General features: G+C 40.8%; 1 protein-coding gene across 2 annotated transcripts in view; it reads right to left on the bottom strand.

Moving 5' to 3' along the window:
* The window catches only part of MIS18A (MIS18 kinetochore protein A), a 234974-nt gene that overhangs the window by 195305 nt on the left and 18841 nt on the right, over nucleotides 1–20828 (bottom strand). For both annotated transcript variants that reach the window (XM_044071431.1, XR_006364807.1), the window contains exon 3: nucleotides 11252–11374. In XM_044071431.1, the coding sequence (XP_043927366.1) occupies nucleotides 11252–11374 (123 nt within the window). The remainder of the gene's footprint in view (nucleotides 1–11251; nucleotides 11375–20828) is intronic.

Raw genomic sequence — 20828 nt, 5'->3', positions numbered from 1 at the left:
ACAATGGACAAGTGTCTCAATTGCTTCCTTTTCAAAAATATTTAATTGCATTTTATGACCTTTTTTTCTTGACCCCAAACCACTGAGAAACTATTACAATTAGATCCTTCCTAAGAAACTGTAGAAAGTTGCACTTGAAATGTGTGAAACTTGAAATATCCTTTCAAGTTTTGCCTTACACAGAAAAGGTCAAAAGGTTCCACACAATTTAATACAACAGAATCCCACATATTGCAGAATTCACAGAAATTAAATATAGCTTTAAAAATGTCCCAACATTCTGTAATTGGAAAAAAAAATATCTAGATGCTGCATTATCACTGAGTGGGAAGAGCTGCACAAAGAATTGTATGTGCAAAATGAAATGTGATTGTACGTCAATGCATTTTCTTAGCAGATTAAAATTATAAACTTGGTAAAGTGCCCTAAATAGTATATTCCTTAATTTGTTCAATGGATAAATCAGATAAAGAAGGCAAACAAAGAATGAAGTGCTTTCTAGGGCATGCAAGACAAGACTCTGGACAGTCTTAAAAACCTTCCTGGTGGCCAAAATAAAGTTGCCACAAGACAGATTGAATGCAATAATTTCAAAACAGAGTTAAGAGCAGATTTATACCTTTTCAATATAAACAATCCACACTTCAGGCACTCTAAATGGTTGACTATGTAGACATAATGGGACTTATTCATTCAAGGTGGCTGCTAGTCGGTGCGCATCTTCAATCTCACAAATAATCAGGAAATAGAGAAAGCCTGATCTCCCACCACCACAGCCACCAACTGAATAATGCACAAGGACAAATGTCACCTTATGGACAGACACAAAGATTGTCAGTGTTGTCTGGCCTCAGATTCTCCTAACTTTTCCTGTCAGTCTAGAATCAAATTGAATTACTTGAGTCCCACCTAGCAATCATTGCACTAGGAAATCTCACAGCTGCTGCTTTCATGAAGTTGCTAAAAACCTCAGTCTCCACTCTCCTGGAGGTAGCCAAATTGAAGCATCAACAACTGTGGCCTTGCATGCTCCTCTCCAAGGTAATATAGGCAATGTTAGTTTAAGTACTGACATACGACCTGACAACTGCAAATCAACTGAAAGGTTTTGTATTTTAAGCATCGAGATAAGGAACTACATTGCTAAAAAAATGTTTAGATCAAGATCCAGACTGTGTAAATGGCAGAAAAGAAAGTGCAGTTGTGCACATCCTACTTAACTGCAGCAGTAGATGTTTGTAGAACATACTGCCTTACTGGAATATGTGTAGTAGAGCCCTACTACTCTCATGCTGACAGTCTATCAAAGCTTAGAGCTCTTCCCACTGCCTGCCTGTGGGTATGAAGGACCAATCACCTGGCAGTACCAGGACTGCTCTTCACACTCAGACAGAACCTTTTCAGTTTTCTAGAGTACAGCAGGAAGAGAAGATGAAAATGCAAGCTATGTGAACACCTACTGTTCTCAACTAAAAGCCACATATACTTACCACAAAAAGGCTGCTGAACAAAACCCAGAAGCAAATCCAAGAATAAACTATATACATCCAACAAAAGAGGAATGGTGGGAGGGTAATGCCAGTAAGGCCGTTTGTTATACGAACATATATTGTTACAGGTAAGTAAAACTTGTGTAACTGTACTAAGTACAACACACACACAGCCTTTCTGACAAGTAGATTTAGCAAACCTGGGAGTAGAAGGATAAAGGTCCAGGAGTCCCTGAACAATGGTTCCTGTGAAACCTGCTTAGGATTTAGAAAAGGCATCCAGCTTGTGGTGCTTCACAAAGGTGAATTACTTCACCTGGATTCAACTTGCCATGGTGGGAGTAATAAAAAGCAATAACTGGAGGACAATCAATGTGCAATGGTCTGCTTAGAGACATGATGCCCCTTATTTCCTTCTCTCACAGAGGCAAAGAAATCTTTGGGCTTTCTTAAAGATTTCATTCTGTCAAGGTAGCACCTGAGCTGCCGATGCACATCTGAGGTATGAAGTATCCATTCTCCCTTATTCTCAGGTTCTGGAAAGAAGACAGAGAAATTGAGACGGAATTCTGAGACGACTTTCAACATAAAATAAATGATTAGTGTGCAATAACCCTATCCTTATGGAAAATCAGAGAAGTTGTCCCAACATGAGAGCTTGCAGCTCAGAAACTTGCTTATTGCTCTGACATCTTCAAAGTAAAACAGTTTTCCAATTAAGAACTTGAGATTACTAGCAGCTCAAACTAAAGTAAATTTCAGAAACAGTTAAAATCCCATGAAGGGGAAATTTACCTGCTTGGGGGGTCTTATGCAAAACTCCTTTCATGAACTATTTTACCAAAAGAATAGAAAAGACAAAGAGGGGGAAATCCACAAGCAAACAAGCAGAGGTGGCTGCTAAATGCACCTTAATGGATGCATATGATGAGCCATCCTGAAGTAATTCTCTCAAATATTTCAAGATCAGAGGAATATTAACCTCAGTGGCCCTCTGTTTCCATTTAGGCTCCACTTAGAAAATCTCATCCATTTGTAAACGTTAAGAGTTTCTGGTCTCAATCACCTGCTGCATATCCTCATGAAACAAGTACCTAAACTGAATCAAGATTGAATCACCAAAACTGTCAGTTGAAGTTTATCCAAATTGGAATGCACCAGTTGTCCCTGAAGCTGTGTGAGCATATCCAGAGTGTGGGGAAGTCTCTTGTAACTGCCCTTGACCAACACCATTAAAAGGGAGAATCAAGATTGCCTGGGTCAAACAGGGTGTCACAAGAATGAAATTTGGCATTTCTTTCTGAACCATCAATATATCTTGTGAAACAGTGGAAATGTTTACAGGCACATTCCTGTCCAAGGGAACAAGAATGCATCTGTCCTCCAAGTACAGCTGTAAGTATGTCTGGAAAAGAAATTCTCCAGCTGACAGTTTTGAAAAGAGGTGTTCAGATCTACTTAAGGCATTTCCCACATTTAGACTAGATCCTGGAACATCACTGTCTTTGCTGCCAATTATGTGGGCTTGCCAGGATCTGCTTAGTCTGCCACGACATTTTGCTCCAACGGGGTGTATGATGCCTGAAGAGTCAGAGAATGCTACACAGCCAGCTCCCAGGATAAGACTTTGTACCCCCTGTTGTTGAGGTACCATATCACACTGGTGCTGTCTGTAGCCACCAAAAGAAGACTGAAGGTTCATATGTGGTGAAGGACTTTCAGGGAGTGAATCACCAACATCTCCTTGATATTGATGTGCTTCTCTGTGTTCTTGGGCCCCCAGGCTTGCACTTGCATCCCCAATGACACAGCCCCCAAGTGAAGTCATAAATCTGTCTGGACATACTGCACGGGCAGGGAGAAAGGAAGTCCTGGAGTGATACTCAACTGTTATCTCTACCACTGTAACTCTCATCTAATGAATTGCAGCACCAGCAACTGGGATTCAGGGAAATGACGGTGTTGGGTTTAACAATTTCAGAAATACCACTGACTTTTCTTTTTACTTACATTTTTTTTATTCATTTTGAAAAACAAAAATATAACAGATGTAAAAAGAAAATAAACTATATACAGTGTCCATAACAAACTACATGAAAAGTAAAACACTTAATATTTTTGACAGATTAAACAATTTCTTCCAAGCGATTAAATGGTGGGTTGTATTGTTTGTTCTCATTTTTATAGTAGCAATCTCATTGTTACTAGCATTGATTTTTCTCATGTGAAGATGGGTCAGTAGTAGCATAAATCATGGATGCCATCAATCTGAGAATTTTTAGGAATTCTCTTGCCAAGGTGACATTCTTCTTGGAGAATTCTGGAAACACTGTCCTGTAAGACAGGATCTTGTCTTCAGGGAGACAGGCCACACTCTGGTGGGAGTTGATTAAGCAACCCAGAAAAAAAGGTACTTGCAATTGTATCAGAAAATACTTCCAAAGGTTTAATTTGAATCCTAGCTAGGAGAGTAAGATCAGGACCATCTCTAGAGAGCAGTGAAACTGTTTTAGTTCCTCTACTTTTATACACAGGTCAGGCATATTTTTAATCAACCAGACGAGAAGTTGTGGATAGCAATGAAGAGTTGAAGGATTTTGTCTGGAAGGGAAAGAGGGCAAGAGTCAAGTGGGATAAGTTAATCCTTCTAATAGAACAAGATGGTTTGGGATTACCGAATTTGAAGGCTTATATACAAAGCACAAGCAAAAGACTATAATTCAAATTGGAAAAGGATAATTAAAATGGGGAGGGGGGGGGCTCAAGAAACAAGGAGACTGGGTTTGAGATTTTGGACGCAGATCTTAAAGAGAAAAAAAATACAGGCTAGTATATTCATAGAGTAGCAGAAAGTATTTAAGAACTAAGCCAACACAGGAATGGAAAAAGGAGATTTGCCGATAGGGATGACTGCAATTAGGGGTACAGAGAATAGGAAAGAGGGGGCTGGAATTTACTAGAGAAAACTGACAAAGGAACCAAGGTACTGGGAGCAAATAATTAGAAAGGAAAGGGTAGAGGTCAAGAATTAATTTGGACTGCAGGCTAGAGATTGCTTATACTCTATTAACCCTTGATAGGGAAAGAAAACAGAAAGAAATAGGGGGATCCTAAGCAAAAGACCAACATTGTTAAGAGTTTTAAGTACAATCTAGAACAGAAGCTGCTGTTAAGAAGGGATAATTACTAGGGGCATATAAAACATTGCATGATAGCTATAGGAATCAGAGAAAGTTAGAAAGGACTGGGTAGAGAGACTGGATAAGCAACTCACAAAGAAGCTATAGGGGGATATATGTATGACTTCTAAATACAGAAAAAAGTCTAGAAGATTTAGGATCTTTACTTGGAAGTGTTTGCATAGGTATTTTATACACCAAGCAGACTCCAAAGTTTTTCCTCAGATAAGATTGCAAATGTTGGAGTTGTGATGCGGAAGAAACAGGTAACTGGGAACACATTTTTGGGGGATAATGAGTTGGCATTTTTTTAAAAATTCCCTGCAAACTACTCTAGCAGAAATACTGGGTCAGCAAATTGATGCAACTTGGGAAATTATATTTTTGAACTGCGATACAGAATCGGAATTGCCTACACATAGTAAAGCCTTGCTGAATTTAATTCTGGCGGCTGCCAAAAAAGCAATTACTAGAAAACGGAAATCAAAGTCTAAACCAACTGTATTAAAAGTTGTGAATATAGTAACAGAGGGAAATGGAAATGGGATCTTTAGAAAAGAGTAGGAGTGAGGTACATAGAAAAAAATGAGAATTATGAGAACAATACATGCAAACTAATGTTTTGGAGGAGTAATGAGATTTAAGTGAAGGCAGGAATTGAATGAGCTATGTAGTGTTTGACAACTGGATAGATGCAACTGAAAATGCATCTACATGGTTTACATTTACACAAATGTATGATTATCTTTATTAAATTATCACGACAGGCAATTAAAAAAGGACCTATTGAGAATCCGAACACTTGACTTGGATGCAGATTCTGCACAGATGAGCAAGTCGTTCAAGTAAGGAAAAACAAATGCCCAGAGTCTGACAGTGTGCCACTACTGGTGCAAGGCATTTTTTAAACACTCAAGGTGCAGGGATACCCCAAATGGCAATACAGAAAACTCGTGGTACAAACCAGACAACAAATATCAGAAATGGGGAGATGATATGCATACATCAAGCTGAGGTTCATCACACAGCTATAGGCAGCAACAGGATAAGCATGATCTACAAGACGAGCATCTAGAACTTGGAAACCTTGACAAACATTCAGAAAGGTGAGGGCCAACACCGATCTCCGTAACAACCCTACTTTTGGGGACCAAGAAGGGATCAAGAAAATTCTAGAGTATAAATCTCTTATTCTTTCTGATGGAGGGAACAGTTCTATAACAACCCCAGAGTTTAGGAACAAAGTCTGGTCTGATGGATGAGGGGGAACCACCTTAAACAGTGGCAGATGTTCCTTCCACTGCCATTTGTAATGCCCTGCCAACAATGTTGAACACCCATTTGTTGGAAATCACTGATGGCCAGGCCACCTTGTTGAGAGCTAACTTTAGAGATGCGGCAGCTGGAGGGGGGACTAGTGAAAGACTGGTGTCGAGCATTGGCATAGTCATAAGATGGAAGGGGGATAATAGTTTTAGTGGAAGGAACCCCCAAGTTAGGCTTGATGTGTTTTTTGTTCGGCTGTAGCTCGAGTTTGGAAGGCCACCAAAAATGATCTTGTTTAAAGGAGGGGAAATTTGGGAATACGAAACATTTTTGATACCCCTTGCACGAGTTTACCTGTCATCCCAATGTTTAAGGATCTGATTAGATACTGTACCAAACACACAAATCAAGCAAGTGGAGAATTCAAAATCTATTTTTTTTTAACTCTTCGGAAAAGTTCTGGCTGTGCAGCCACACAACTCTATTATTACTGCTAGAAATGCAGTGTCGTCAGTAGCATCAGCCCCCTTCATGCACTCTTTAAAAGCATGGTTTTGACACTTGAGAAACACTAGAGACAATCTTTTAACATAGACCCCTTGCTCCAAACGTAATAATGCAGCAAATTCGCCTGAACTATAAATACATCTGAACACAAATCTCCACATACTGGTAATTAAACACTTTCAAAGCTACCATGCTGAAATGAGCCAACTTAGTTCCCTGAGATTCTAACAATCTGCCTAGTTTACCTGAATGGACAGGATTTGAAGAAATAGCTCTTTTATTAGAAAAAGTCACTGCAGACAAAGAAGCAGGGTCTGCAAACAAAGGGGTTTGGAGGCCAGGCATGGCCGAGCATACTATGAATTTCATAAACACTTTTTTAGGCAGAGCCTTAGGAAGCAGAGGACAATTCAAGCTTTCTTAAAATCATCCAATAAACAGATCAAGGGAGGAAAGGTCTCCACATCCGGGGCCTCATTCTCCAAAAGATCATAAACGCTGCTGATTTCAGGGGCAGCGTATGACTGCTCCCAACTGAACGCATCCCGAAATCTAGCCAGCATTCAGGGAATCTGTTTGGGTTCCTGACCCAGTTCATTCACAGAGGAAACTGACTGATCTGATTCTGACAGACACGAAACCTCAGACACCAGATCCCCTTCACAAATCGGGATCTTCAAAGGCTGACTGGAGGTGGAAGTGGTAGTGTTACTCATAACCAAAGTATGCACCCAGCAATCAACTGCTGGAACAATGGATCTAGTCATAGTCACCATCTCAAGTGGAAAAAAGTCAGAGACTGCTGCCTACCACAAAGTGGGTCTTGTGTTTCTTTGGATGCACTATACTAGTGGGAGAATCCCCTCGGGGGGGGGGGGGCATAACATTGGCAACAGATTCTGCACCCCCAATGCTCTCTGCACCTAAAGGATTTGGTTCTCCCATACCTGAAGCAGGCAATGGTGCAACAATACAGGACATGTCTGACCCTTGTGTCACACACAGTTATGGTACTAACACTACACCAGGGACCTGGAGGTAATAGAAGGCAAGTGGTCTGACAGCCTGCCCAAGGCTAATGCTACTGTGGAGTCACAGGCCGTAGGCTAAAGCATATTTTTCAATTTATGTTTTCATTTTTAGGTATATAAGCATTAGATGGTGGGGGTGGGCAAAGGTACTGTTTTTGGGTCCAAGTCTAGGTGCAAAAAAAAAAAAAACTCGCCACAGCAACAACACTGGTTGCCCAGTCAGGCCAGTACAAAATGGATAATTCTCACTATTCTCCCTCTAAATAGCAATATGAAGTATATTTCTACAGGGATACTATATGGAATACTGCATTGAGAAAAAAAAGACAGTACTTTCAGTAGCACAGCAACAAGCAGAAAATACATGTCACAAAGAGTACCAAATTTAATAAATGGCTAGTTTCAGCCCCACATAAATAGAAAAACAACCTGACAAGGCCCTAAAATTGACAGTTGGTGCAGAGGTTAAGGCTGTAAGCTGTAGTTCCAATAGAACAGGGTTTGATTCCCTCAGCCCTCGTTTGTCTACTCATAGGTTCATAGGTGTTTTCTAGGCTAACGACCATAAGGGCCTTTTTAAACCTAGCCATGCATCCCAAATTTCTGACAAGTTCTGACACCCTTGATAAGTGTAAGCATGGGCCTGGGAGATGAGCCATTTACAGGTTAAATGTTTACATTAGAGACATAGGTGCCAAACCAGGGATGAATTTCTGGTTTCCCATCCAGTTGTCCAAATTGCACTTTAACTGGGTTAGGGGGGGGACTCTGCTTCACATGGATGGGGAGCCTGTTCCATAGACGGAGTAGTCTCTGGGATACATACCTATCTCTCCAGCAGGTCCTATTTATATCACAGGCAAGATTTAAGTCTCTAGAACAAGTATTTCTGCTGTTTGTTTTGTAGATAGGCAGGATGTCCAGAGTGGACAATGCCTTGTATGCCAGGCATAGATATCCCCTCAAAAGCCTGTAGGAGACAGAATACAGGGATAGGGCCTTGAGGTGGTCTATATAGGACACATTACTTGCGCCCTGTATTCTTTTAGTGAGGAACCTCTGTGGGTTGTTGGATATGCCAGGTTAGGTACACACCAAAGGGTGCACTGCACTCAATGATAGGTGTGATGAATGCCGAATACAGGGGAACAAAGACTTCCTTGGATTTGGATGCTATACCTTTGTTTATAAGTTGCACAACATATAATGATTTCCTCACCACTGTAGACACTTGATGATCAAAGGCTAGATTACTATCTGTGTGCGTCCCCATGTCCCTGACTACTGGGTCAACTCTAAGTGGTGTGTTGTCAATATGACAGTTACCAGGGATGGATAACTTCCCAAAGGAGACTATTATGCATTTCTTGGCATTTAGTTTTCATCCATGGCTCTGACATCAGTTATCTGTCTGTGTCAGCCCCTCCTGGAGAACATTTGTGCCAGTGTGAGATTCAACTACAGCTCCTAATTTGCAATCATCTGCAAATTTAGTCAGCCACAGATCATGAACATTGGCCTTGACTTCCGAGAAGTAAATGCCAAAAAGGAGCGGTCCAAGGATTGATCCCCGAGGGACTCCACTTGTGATTGGCTTCTTTGTAGAGGTGGACTCCCCAATTCTAACTTCCTGGGTCCTGTCTGTGAGCCAGTTGGCTATTCACCGGTAACATATGGGTTTGTACTTAACCTCTTGAGTTTGTCAACAATGCCCAAGTGGAGTATTGTGTTTCCTTGAGCAAGTCACTTAACTACACATGGTCCAATTTCAGGGGAGACCCAGGAACAATTTGTCCAATGGGTCTACTTGGTTAACATGCATGATTATTTATGGAGAAGGTCGGTATAATGGTTAAGGGCTTAACCTCATAAATACAAGGTACAGGGTTTGATTCTGACCTCTGGTTATTGGCTAGGCTTGTAATAGTCTGCAGACTGATAGGTTCATGAGTAAATATCAAGCTAACTAATATAAACAAACATTTCTGACAGGAATTTTTCTTCAGAAACAAAATGGCACCAAAATTATGATATAAATGGAAACGTCATTTTAAAATACTGCAAATCTACTCAATACAATCCAGGCAGAGAGTGAAAAGGGCAGGGGGGGGGATAAAACCCAAAAGGTTTCATATCTGAAGTAAACCACTGAAAAAAATCAGTCTTCCAAGAAATCCATCTTTTACTGGGGCTCTCGAAAACAGAAGGGTCCTGTCTGTGGGTCTGAATGGCAGTCCTGGTCCTGCTAGGTGACTGGTCCTTCACACTCAAGACAAGCAGTGGGGGGGAGCTCTATGCTTTGACAGACTGCCAGAGGGAAGATAGCAGGGCTTTACTGACCATATGCCCGTAGGGCAGTGTGTTTGTTGACCATCTGGGCAGCACTAGGGCTAGGCATGCACTCCTAGCTCTATACATGTCAAGACATGCACTAGCAGGAGACATGTACTAACAGATAAAATTTTAAAGGGGAACTGCACCCACAGACTCAAAAAACATATTTCATCATGGTTTGGCATTTCCAACATTTCAACACCACTCTGAGACTATTTACAGGTTTTTAAATATTCTTGTGTATAATTTCCGAGTCTGACCACAAGGTGTCTGGGCTGGCTTCTTGAAGTAATTGATTGTGGGATACCTAAAGGCAGACTAAACAATGCAGTGCTTGTCTGCAAAAAATTACATCACTCAAGCTTCTTTCTTCCTAAAGCTCCTGTCACTGCATTGATTATACATGCATACACTGCTGTCTTTCAGTCAGTTTTAACATTTCATGCCATTCAATGACCACTTAAAACACAAACAGTGCAAATGCCACAGAACAGACTGCTTTTTTACTGCTCCTTCTTTTTAAAATGGCTAAACTACAGTCTTTTGTGAAGCCTGAATTGTACTACTTTGACTCACTCATCTCCCATCCCCCTTCACACCTAACTTCCCTAGCTGTCAAAGTGCGAAGGGTAAATTGAGCCATTACCTGCGGTGATTAACAGCTCACAGCAGGAGACTTGACTCATGTACTGTTTTCTTGTTCTAGCCTTTACTTTCTGTTTTGGTAGGGGAAGGACCAGGCGCAGCTGTGACATCACAGCATGGGTGGGTTTTTAGGACGGTCATGGTGATGTCAGTTTGGGGAGGGAATTGGCCAGAAAACTACCTGTATTCAGTGGCCTTGATGGCATCAATGAATTGGAGACTGCAGCAAGCTTTTCCAGTGAGGGATAAAAGTTTTTTGAAAGTTAAACCACCACAGTACAGTAAGGTACTGTTTTAGTGGAATGAAACAAGTCTGTTTAAAATATTTTAAATGCTGTATCACAGTTTATTCATAAGCAGGGACAGTAAATAGGGAGAAAAGGGACAGAGAAGTTGAGCATTTAATAACAGAATCCCATTGTTGTCCTTTAATTCGCTTGACCTTGAAATATCTGAAAAAAAATTCCAATAGTTTCCCATGCACAAAACCTCTGAAGTCAGTCCCTGATGTAATTACTTTCAGAAGGCTACTTTGTTAGGAGGTGAAGAGTACTACTACTCTTGAATGCTCCTCTCAGGTCAGGCCAAAGGCATCTTTATCCTAAAGAATCCAACTCTCCTCTCATCGGCCAAACCAACAAGTACAGTAACTGCTAAACCTCTGATTAAATTCCCCACTTCAACCAGGTCTCTTCTTTTTCATTTATCACATTAAACACATCATCCAGTACAGAACGGTATTACAGAAGCTCTGCATCATTCGTAAAAGTTAAAGAAATACTTAAATACTGCTATTTACCTGTCAAGTGAAGTAATGTTTAAGCAATAGAGATCACGCTTGAAGTCGAGCTGCCTTGGTGTACATATGTAGACTCTGCCGAGTTCCAGTGAACAGCCAGAACAGATCAGATTCACATAAATGCTAAGATGAAGAAAAGCAAGTAAGTGCAAAATAAAAACTTAAGACAATGTCATCTATTATTTAACTATATCTACAACTGCCAGCAAATTCTGAAATCTACCAGAATATGGTAAAGTTTCCCCTAATACCAAACAAAGGCTTGATTTGAGATGCCTTTCAGGCTCACTATTTTTCTGAAGACATCTGCTCTCATCTTCTATGTGATCTGTAGGCTGCTACTTTGCTGCTAATTGCATCTTTCATGTCTGTGTAATGACCGAGAGAAATGGCATTTTAAGACCGCAAATTCAAGTAAAGTACAGTACAGTAAGTGGTTATATACTCTATATTCACTTTGCCTCTATTCCTCTAATCACCTCGATCTTCCCTTCTCTCTGGTCTTTATCTTTACCATTTCTTTCTTAATTGTATACAGTATACTGTAAATACTGTACAGTTACCAATTCTGTTTACAAATGCTCTTGCAGTTTTCTGTACTACTCTTGTTTTATTTCATACATTCAGTTTAACCACATGTTATGATATTCTATTAACCCCACCCGCCCCAAAACGACCAACTTCAATTTCATATCTGGGATCTGAAAAAGAGATCCTTAGATTCCAAAGGTTGGGGCAATAAGAAGGCACTTTTGAAAGCTGTTGGAGCAAGGTAAGTCCTAGAAATCTTAGTCCTACAGGTAATGAAGATGAAACTCCAAATGACAGAGCCAACATTCTAAGCTCAACCACAGACTGATGTAAAGAAGCTGAAAAGGAGGATGGCACTGGTAAAGAGAATGTGAATCTTTCTGGCTTAGCAAAGTTTTGTTTTCATATGGAATGCTTCTTACTATTTCAAGAATCTAAACAAGTGAATTCTGATTATGGATATTACAGTGAAGAAATCAACTAAACATGAAGAAAGGACTTGAGACGGTGATAAAAAAAACATCTGGGGCAGGCAGGAGGTTTCCATAAATCGGTAAAAGCAGTGCGCCCAACTATGCTATCATCAATAACAGGAACCAGCTCTGATTAAAATACACAGGGCCTGTTAATTCTGTGCACATGTTTCCTCTTCAGTTTTAGTAATGCATTTTGTAGGATGCAAAACAGTTAGAATGCACATAGGAACCTGAACCACTAGTAAGGAAAGGAAAACAAAGATGTCCCCACACCAGCACCCCACAGTGATGAAATACCAAACAGAAAAACATGGAATAACAGCCACCTATGATCCTGGTGCTTACTGAAGAAGTCTGACCATGAAGTGTATCCCCAGAAAAATAAACAGTATTGATCAGTGTTTTTTTTTAACCTGGATCAAATTCCAAGCTCTAAGCTTTCTAGCAAAGGAAGAAGTACCTTGCTCTATTAAACATAGTAGGGCTGTTATACCATTTGCAGACACCCTGGAATGGCCTGCTTTTAAAGAAATTTTAACTACCTGAAGGATTGTTTTGACTACTTGTCAAATGGTGAAATGTTCTAATGGCAAGTCACAGAGTTTCCTCACCCTCTCCAAGGTGGCACAGGATGTGAAGAGACAAATCTGGAAGGTGGAAAATGAAACAGACAAGTACTAACAGAAAGATGACTACAAATCCACTAGTTCTACAAAGCAGCCCAATGTACTCTGGTATACACAGCTTAAAATCTGTAGCAGCAAGGGGGGGGCAGCACATGCTACATGTAAATCTTTGCTATTGAAACAGATATACTCAGTGCTATGAAAGCTAGAACACAAGTTTGTTCAAATGAAAGCTAGAACACGTTTGTTCACATGAAAGAGGTACACCTGATATAGCCACTGCCATAGAGGAGGTAACCAATCCACACACACCTACTGAGATCACTATAGCTCAGAACAGATGAATACTCTAACATAACACAATCTCAGACTTAATACATATTCATAATATTTCCATTTGCAGTCTTGCTATTCTAGGGATCACCGATAAAGGCCCTTAAAATATCAGCAGACATCATACAGCTGCTGTCTTGTATGTCAAACCTCCTTATTTAGTTTTCTGTGGAGAAACATGTTTTCATGACGAATCCCTCATTTATGCCAAAGGATGCTTCCAAGTCTAACCTTAATCAGTTTACTGAATTAACTGTGTTCTGCAGAAATCAAGGAGTGTGCTTACTGTAATGTACAGCTGTTTACAAGCATATAACATATTATGTGGACAGAAGCAAGACCTTCAGAAAGGATAATCATGTATGTTTCCTTTGGTTCACAGAAGCTGTATGGCTAACTGGTCTATGTCTTTCACTTATTGTAAATATAGAAAGCAGTTACCCAGAAATGTTTAAGGCTCATTCAACTAGAGCTGCAGCTATCTCAGCAGCTTTTTTTCCCCAAAAGGCATTCTTAACTGACAGTTATGCTGCAACGACATAGTCCTTAATGAAAACCTTTGCTAGACATTAGGAACTGGAAATCACTTCCAGAACTACATCCTCCATTCAGACTGCAGTGATCATGGGTACATTTCACTAGTCTAGCCACCTACAAGGATCAACAGGTGACTCTGCCCTAGATGACTAAATCCCTTTATCAGATACAGAAAATATGCGTTTAACCATAAATTTACATCTGCTTGGAGAATTTGGTCTCTGGTAACCATCTCACTCCATCATCCGTGTCTCAGCTGGAGAAACTATTTGGTTCTGTTTTATCTGCCAAGTTGATTGTATGTGCAGTGCTTGGGTCCTAAAAGTAAAGAAAGCCTGATCTACTCAGTAGAGGTTATAGTTACCAAACAAGTCCAGCACTCTAAACATCCTTGTCAGAGAGTTAGGCTACTAAATTTATAATTTTTAACTCAACATAAAGTATCACAGACTGGAGACCCAGAACATCTGCAGACACTGCATCAACCATTACTATATTTTTCAAAGAAACACTTTTTGGGTGGACAGCAAATCCTCAGCCTTCCTGGAGTCTAGCAAAGGACGGACAAATACTGTCAGTAAGCAGATTAATGACTGAGGAGAGTCAGTTATTCAAGGGAATTACTCCGGGATTAGAAGGCTAGTCCAGCTTGCAGTGTGCTGTAAGAGTGAAAAGGTCTCACCGCACCCCACTCAAGTGATAAATTCGTAGAATCTCTGGAGCCTGGCTGTGATAAACTCCAAGCAAAACCTTTCACGTAACACAAAGGTGGCATACAGACAAAGGGCAGACAGAGTCTCTTTCACAGGAATAGAAACAGAGACATGGGGCAAGACTTGGGGTGAATTTCTGATATCCCATCCATTGGTTAAGGTGCTGCTTAAATACGGTTAGGGATAGACTCTGCTTCACAGTTGGGGAGCCTGTTCCAGGGCATCTGTCTCGCCAACACGTCTTATGTCTCAAGCAAAATTTAAATCCTTGGATCTAGTTGTTCTGATACTGCTCTTTTTGTGGATGTGCAAAAGGCTCATCACAGTTAGATCCAAGGATGCCTTTTATGCCAGGCATAGATTGCCTGTCAGTAACCTGTAGGAGATAAGAGTATGAGATGGGGCTTGAAGTTGATCCATATAAGAGAAGGTTGCTTATACCCTGGATTCTCCTGAAAAGGAATCTTTGAGGGCAATCCAACTGCTGCACGTTTGGTCAGGTACATTCCAAATGGGGTATTATACTCCATGATGGGTCTGATAAGGGTCGAAAAAAGTGGCACTGACTACCTTGGACTTGGATGCAATGCCCTTAAATTTGGAGACATACAATGATTTTCTTACTACCTTGGTCACAGTTGGTCAAAGGCCAGATTACAGTCTACATAGGTTCTCAAATCTCTTGTGACGCCAGTGCCCTGGCCCGGCAATCAAGGAGCCTCAATCCTCACCACTAACACCAGTGAGGGGCTTCTCATAAAGGAGGAAAGGATAACAAATACAAACAGTAAAGTGCAATTTCCCTTAAGAGCACACAGAGATCACAGTCAGTCCGGGGCTGCTCGCTCCCTTGCTCTCCAGGTCCCAATAAGACTCCCCCCCCACAGGCACAGCTATAGAGTCCAGATCTCAGCCTAGTGGGCAAGCTAAAACTTCCAGCACCCTCTCTGTCCAACCAGTGCTTCGTGTCCCTGCCCAAGTAGCTGACACACACACACATACACACACACTGAGATAAGAGTGAGTACAACCACACAGACTCCTGGGGAAGGCTGGCGCAGGTTCTCCAGCTGTGCCCCCTTTTCCCAGACTATACAGTAGTACCCTGCCACCACTCACTAATACTTATCAGCTACTCAAAGGCCCTTAAAAGGGTGTCCAATTATTACTGTGCAATATTATTATCCAATTGGTAGTATAACTAAACAGTCAAGGCTTATCAGAGTGACTTGGTACAGGATCCTTATATACATCCAATGTACTCTTAGAGCTTAACTTATCTCTACATAAAACAGCCACAGCTGAAAGGTTTTAAAATATTTAATAATAAATAAAAACACAAGACAATACGTCTTACTACACAGTGATAGTCAAGAGATCACAGAGAAATACTTACAATAATCCAGTAGTGCAGTTCTGACATCACAGAAAAAAACACAGTCTAATCTTTCTAGTTTCTAGCTATTTCTAAGAGAAAACACAAACCTAAAATGAACTTGCATCTAGAGCAAGACAGTGCTGATGAGTTGGAAGGTCAAGACAAAAATGCTTCAAGCTCTCTGATTCTCTCTGTTTTTAAAATCACATTTCTGGTTCCCATTACATCATTCTTCACACTTCCCTGGGTTCCCAGGCTAACAGAAACTACCTTTACAGTCTTAACATCTCCTTTTGTTATCTAGCAGCTGGTCAGGAAGCAGCGCAATAAAAATAGATTTGCATGTTTAAATCTAGTAATTTAACTGTTGGTTAAAACAACAGAAAGAATGTCTTCATCTAGACCGACTGGAGACTACTTTAGATCAAAGGGTCACAACATGCTTTACTTGGTCAGCTTTCTGCCAGAAGAGTGTACTGTTGTTACATTAATATTTACAGATGACAGAATTATGTATACAATTTTATCTGGCTAGGCTGGCAGCCTTCACATCCTGACTACTGGGTCAACTTTCAAGGGTGTCTTATCAATGGAGTAATTAGCGTTGGTGCAGTTTTCCCAAAAGGCAATATAATGCATTTCGTGGCACCACGTTTTACTCTAATTTTGGCACAAGTCATCTGTCTGTGTTTGAACCTCTTTGTAAGAATTTCTGTCATGGGGAGAAATCTATGATATCTCCCAGTTCTCAATCATCTGCAAACTCGATCAGCCAAAGGCCCATGATGCAGCCGTTACATCCAAGAAGTAAATGTGAAATAGGAAGTGACCCCAGTCCCGAGGTACCCCACTGGTGACCAGTCCCTAAGTGAAGGTGGTACCCCCTATCCTACTATCATACCCAGCTAGGTATCAACCCTTATATCGTTAGGTGGGTCACTAACTAGCTCACTGATAGAACCCATACAGTCAAAATAGGGGACTCCACCTCCAACAGCAGACCCGTAACCAGTGGTGTTCCACAGCTATCAATCCTGGGATCTGTACCGTTCAAAATCTATTTCTCCAACGTACAAGCAAAAACTAAAGGTCTGCGGCTGTCAAAGTTTGCTGACGACTGCAAACTGGGAGCGGTTACACACTCTCCAGACAATGTCAATATCCTACAAAAGGGTCTTATACAAACAAATGATTGGTACCAAAGTCATGGCATTAAACTCAATGCAAAAAAATGCATCATCATCCCTTTCGGCAACAGCGATGTTCCTGCTAACTACCACATAAATAACAGCACCCTAAGTACACACTCAGTGGCGAGAGATCTAGGCATACAGGTTGACAGCAGCCTTACCTTTGATCACCATGTCTCCACAGTGGTAAGGGGGGCATTCTATATTGCTCATCTTGTAAGCAAGGGCATTGCCTCCAGAAAAAAAGAAGTTATAACCTCCCTGTACTCTTTCCTCATCAGGCCAATAATTGAGTACAACGCCCCTTTTGGTATGTACCTTTCCAAGAACCTAAAGCAATTGGAGATCCCACAGAGACTCCTCACAAGGAAAATTCAAGGTCTTCCATCATCTGTCTTACGTGGATCGGCTGAAAACTGTCACTTTATTCTGCTTCATCCAGACTACTCAAAAGCAGCAACTAGATGAAAGAAGCATGCAGAACAGACCACCAGCAAAAACCCAGGTTTATTTAAGCACTTTTCGTCAAGTTTCAGACTTCATCAGAATAAAATCACATGATCATGACAAACATATATACACAACCCCACCTAGCCATTGGTCAGTGTAATTGCATCATTTCTTCTACAACAGACATTATACAAAGTTAATAAAAAATGTTAAAACTTGATATTCTTGCAACAAATACAACTGATAAACCTATAAAATGTACATTGATTTTAATTTTAAAACAGAACTCAAGGAAATTCTGTCATTAAGACCTGGTACTTGGCAGGCATTAGCTTTGATCTGCAGTGTCAATTCCTTAAATTCTAGCCATTCATCCATTGGTCCCCCTCTTGCCATAATAATGTGATTTTATTCTGATGAAGTCTGAAACTCGATGAAAAGTGCTTCAATAAACCTGGATTTTTGCTGGTGGTCTGTTCTGCACAATTCTTTCATCTAGTTGCTGCTTTTTAGTGGTCTTACTTTATTTCATACAGACTACTTAGAGCCAATCTCTGCCTTGCATATAAGGCAGTCTCTCTGTCCCTGCTTTATTAGAAATGCTGCATATCCACAAGTCAAATGGTACAATGGTTACTTGCTCTAAAGACCTTAACCTGGTATGTGACATTAATAGAACCTGCTGGAGGGACATATGTCTCCCAGAGATTACCACACCTTGGGAATAGATGACCACTTCACGTCAAACACAGTACTTCATTGGTCCTCTCCAAAGTCAATCTGGACAACCCTGGGTGTTCCACTTGTGTCTCTCATGGACAAGGGAAACAGGCAGAAACAAGGGTAGGACTTGGCTAGGCTTGTAAGGGCTCAACAGCTATTAGCCTAGTAACTTCCTATGACTTCCTGGGTCCTGTCTGCAAAATAACTAGTAATCCATTTAATTATGTACAGGTTTACACCCAGTTCAGTGAGTTTGCCAATTATACCCGAGTGGGGTACTGTATCGAACACCTTGGCTAGGTCCAAGCAGGTCATATGCACAATTTTCCCCTCATCCATTGCCTCGGTGAGGGTCTCAAATGAGTCCACCAAGTTCAATAAGCATAATCTTCCACTGACAAAGCCAAACTGGGTTGAGTCCAGTATCTGAATGTTGTTGAGGTCTTTGTTGAGCCTTTCTATGATAATTAATTCCATGGCTTTGCATATTACACTAATCAGACTACCAGGTGTGTAGTTTCTGGAACCGGTTGATGGTCCACACTTAAGTGGGATAACTGTTGCAGTCCTCTATTCTCATGTTATAAAGCCTGTTTGAGACAACTGTTGAAAAGTGACTCTGGTAGGAGCTACTCAATGTTAATAGTTGGGGGGGGGTGAAGTCTGAGCTGATTTTGTCGGCCAAATTCACTATGTTGCTCTGCCTGGTAAAAGTGGCACTACTGACCTTCAGTATGGCACACTGATATGTGTGCTGCCTCTGAGGTTTCAGGCATAGCTGTAAAAGTCCTTGTGGTTGTCTTTAGCTTCGGAGGCTATCTTGACCTCATAACTGGCCTTGCTGGACTTAGTCCTCTTAGTTTCCTATTTAGTTTAATCAGATAACTATAATTATGGGAGTTGCTCTTCCTGATTTTAGCCATAACTTTTTACTTTTGTTATATACCCTAATGAGGTTAGGATTCCACCAGTGTAGCTGTTGTTTTAGAGTTTATTTTGAACTTACGTCTAGTAGGTAAAGTAGCCCCTATACAGCCATTTCCATGGTAAGACTGTATACAATTCTGCATAGGTTGTTGTGAACTCGAGGTTTTGAGTGGCACTGAAATTTGATAAACTATCACTTAATAGGGTGTGGTTTGCTTTGGAATAGTTCTTAAGTGTAACAGGATTTATTGGTGTTACTCGAGCTGATTTTTTTTATTTCGAAGGAGATAGCTTGGTGGGATGGGGATGCAGCACTCTCACATACTGATGAGTACCATGTCTAGTGTGTTTGAACCTCTGGTAAGTATGCACAATAAAGTCCAGGAATGGTATGCCTGTGAGTATGAGGCAGCGTATGTTTCCTAGTCTAAAGAGGGGTAAGTTAAAAGTCTCCCATAAATAGGATATTTGGTTTAATGGTGGGTGCCTCCAGTAGGTCTATGTACAATCTATGGGATACACAGGACAGAGGGTGTCCTATAGCTTGCTATAGCTATGGTATGGGACTTTGTCTATGGTGATTTGTGCTTGGATATACATCAATGAATCATCCTGTTTAACCAACACAGTTATGCTTGTTGCCAATACAGATGGAGACTTCTCCACTTTTGTTCCTATCCGTGCAGCTGACTGTCTAAAATGTGTGGAAGGCAATGAAGCCTTGCACGGCCGGAGCACTTTCTGCAGATTTAAACCATGTCTCTGCAATGGTATGGATGTCTATACTCTCCAGAGTGAGGAGAGCTTGTAGGGTGTGGAGTTTTTTGTTTGGGCTGCTAGCATACAGCAGTAACACCTTTAGGTTTCCCTTGGGTTTTATTTGCTATGTCTGTAGGTTTGTCAATTTGGCATTGCCTAAAAAGGCTCTACGGGGAGGTGGATAAAGTTTTAGCCAATATTCAGAAGCATAAGAGAGGCAGGTGCTTTCCATCTCCTGCAAAGCAATGTGGTCCGTTAACAATGTCCTCCCATGCTAATAAATTTGAATCTCCCTGGAAAGACATCAGAAACTAAGCCAATTACTGAAGTCAATCACCTTTTATTCATACTGTACAGTCATCCTTGGTGAAGGTAGAATGCTGTTCACTGCGAGTCATATACCTTCCTAAGACACACATTTAGAGAGATCAACAATCTCACTTCATAGAGGCCAAGGAAATACACCTCAGGTCGTTAATCCTCACATGGACTATAATAGAATAATTCTGGTACCTGTGATGTAGTGACTTAAGTGTGTGCATAACCTAGTAGATCCTGGCTCCAGATAAGCAACTAAACATTCACTATACTGAACAAGGAAAAGATAATGAGCTGTGTGTCATACAACAGAGTCCACTAAGCTAAGAGTCCGGGGTAATGTGCTGGCTTGCCTTATGAGCTTTGCTCTTGGGGTGCCTCTGGATGTAGAAGTGTATGGGGTTTCTTTTGACAAGTGCTTCAAAGATTGAGGAGGATAGATGTCACCATTTGTAGGCTTAGGACATCTGAGTTTGGAAATACTGCTTTTTGGTGCATTTGGTGGATGAGGTACTTATGTATGTTCTTGGAAACCTTATTTGTATGCAAGGTTTTTGTCTCTAGTGAAATTGTGTATGTGCATCTGTTACATATATATATATATATATTTTTTTTT

The sequence above is a fragment of the Protopterus annectens genome, chromosome 5.part0, assembly GCF_019279795.1.
Source record: "Protopterus annectens isolate FY-2018-M chromosome 5.part0, PAN1.0, whole genome shotgun sequence".
NCBI classification, from domain to species: domain Eukaryota; kingdom Metazoa; phylum Chordata; order Ceratodontiformes; family Protopteridae; genus Protopterus; species Protopterus annectens.
This window is presented reverse-complemented; position numbering and strand designations above follow the sequence as displayed.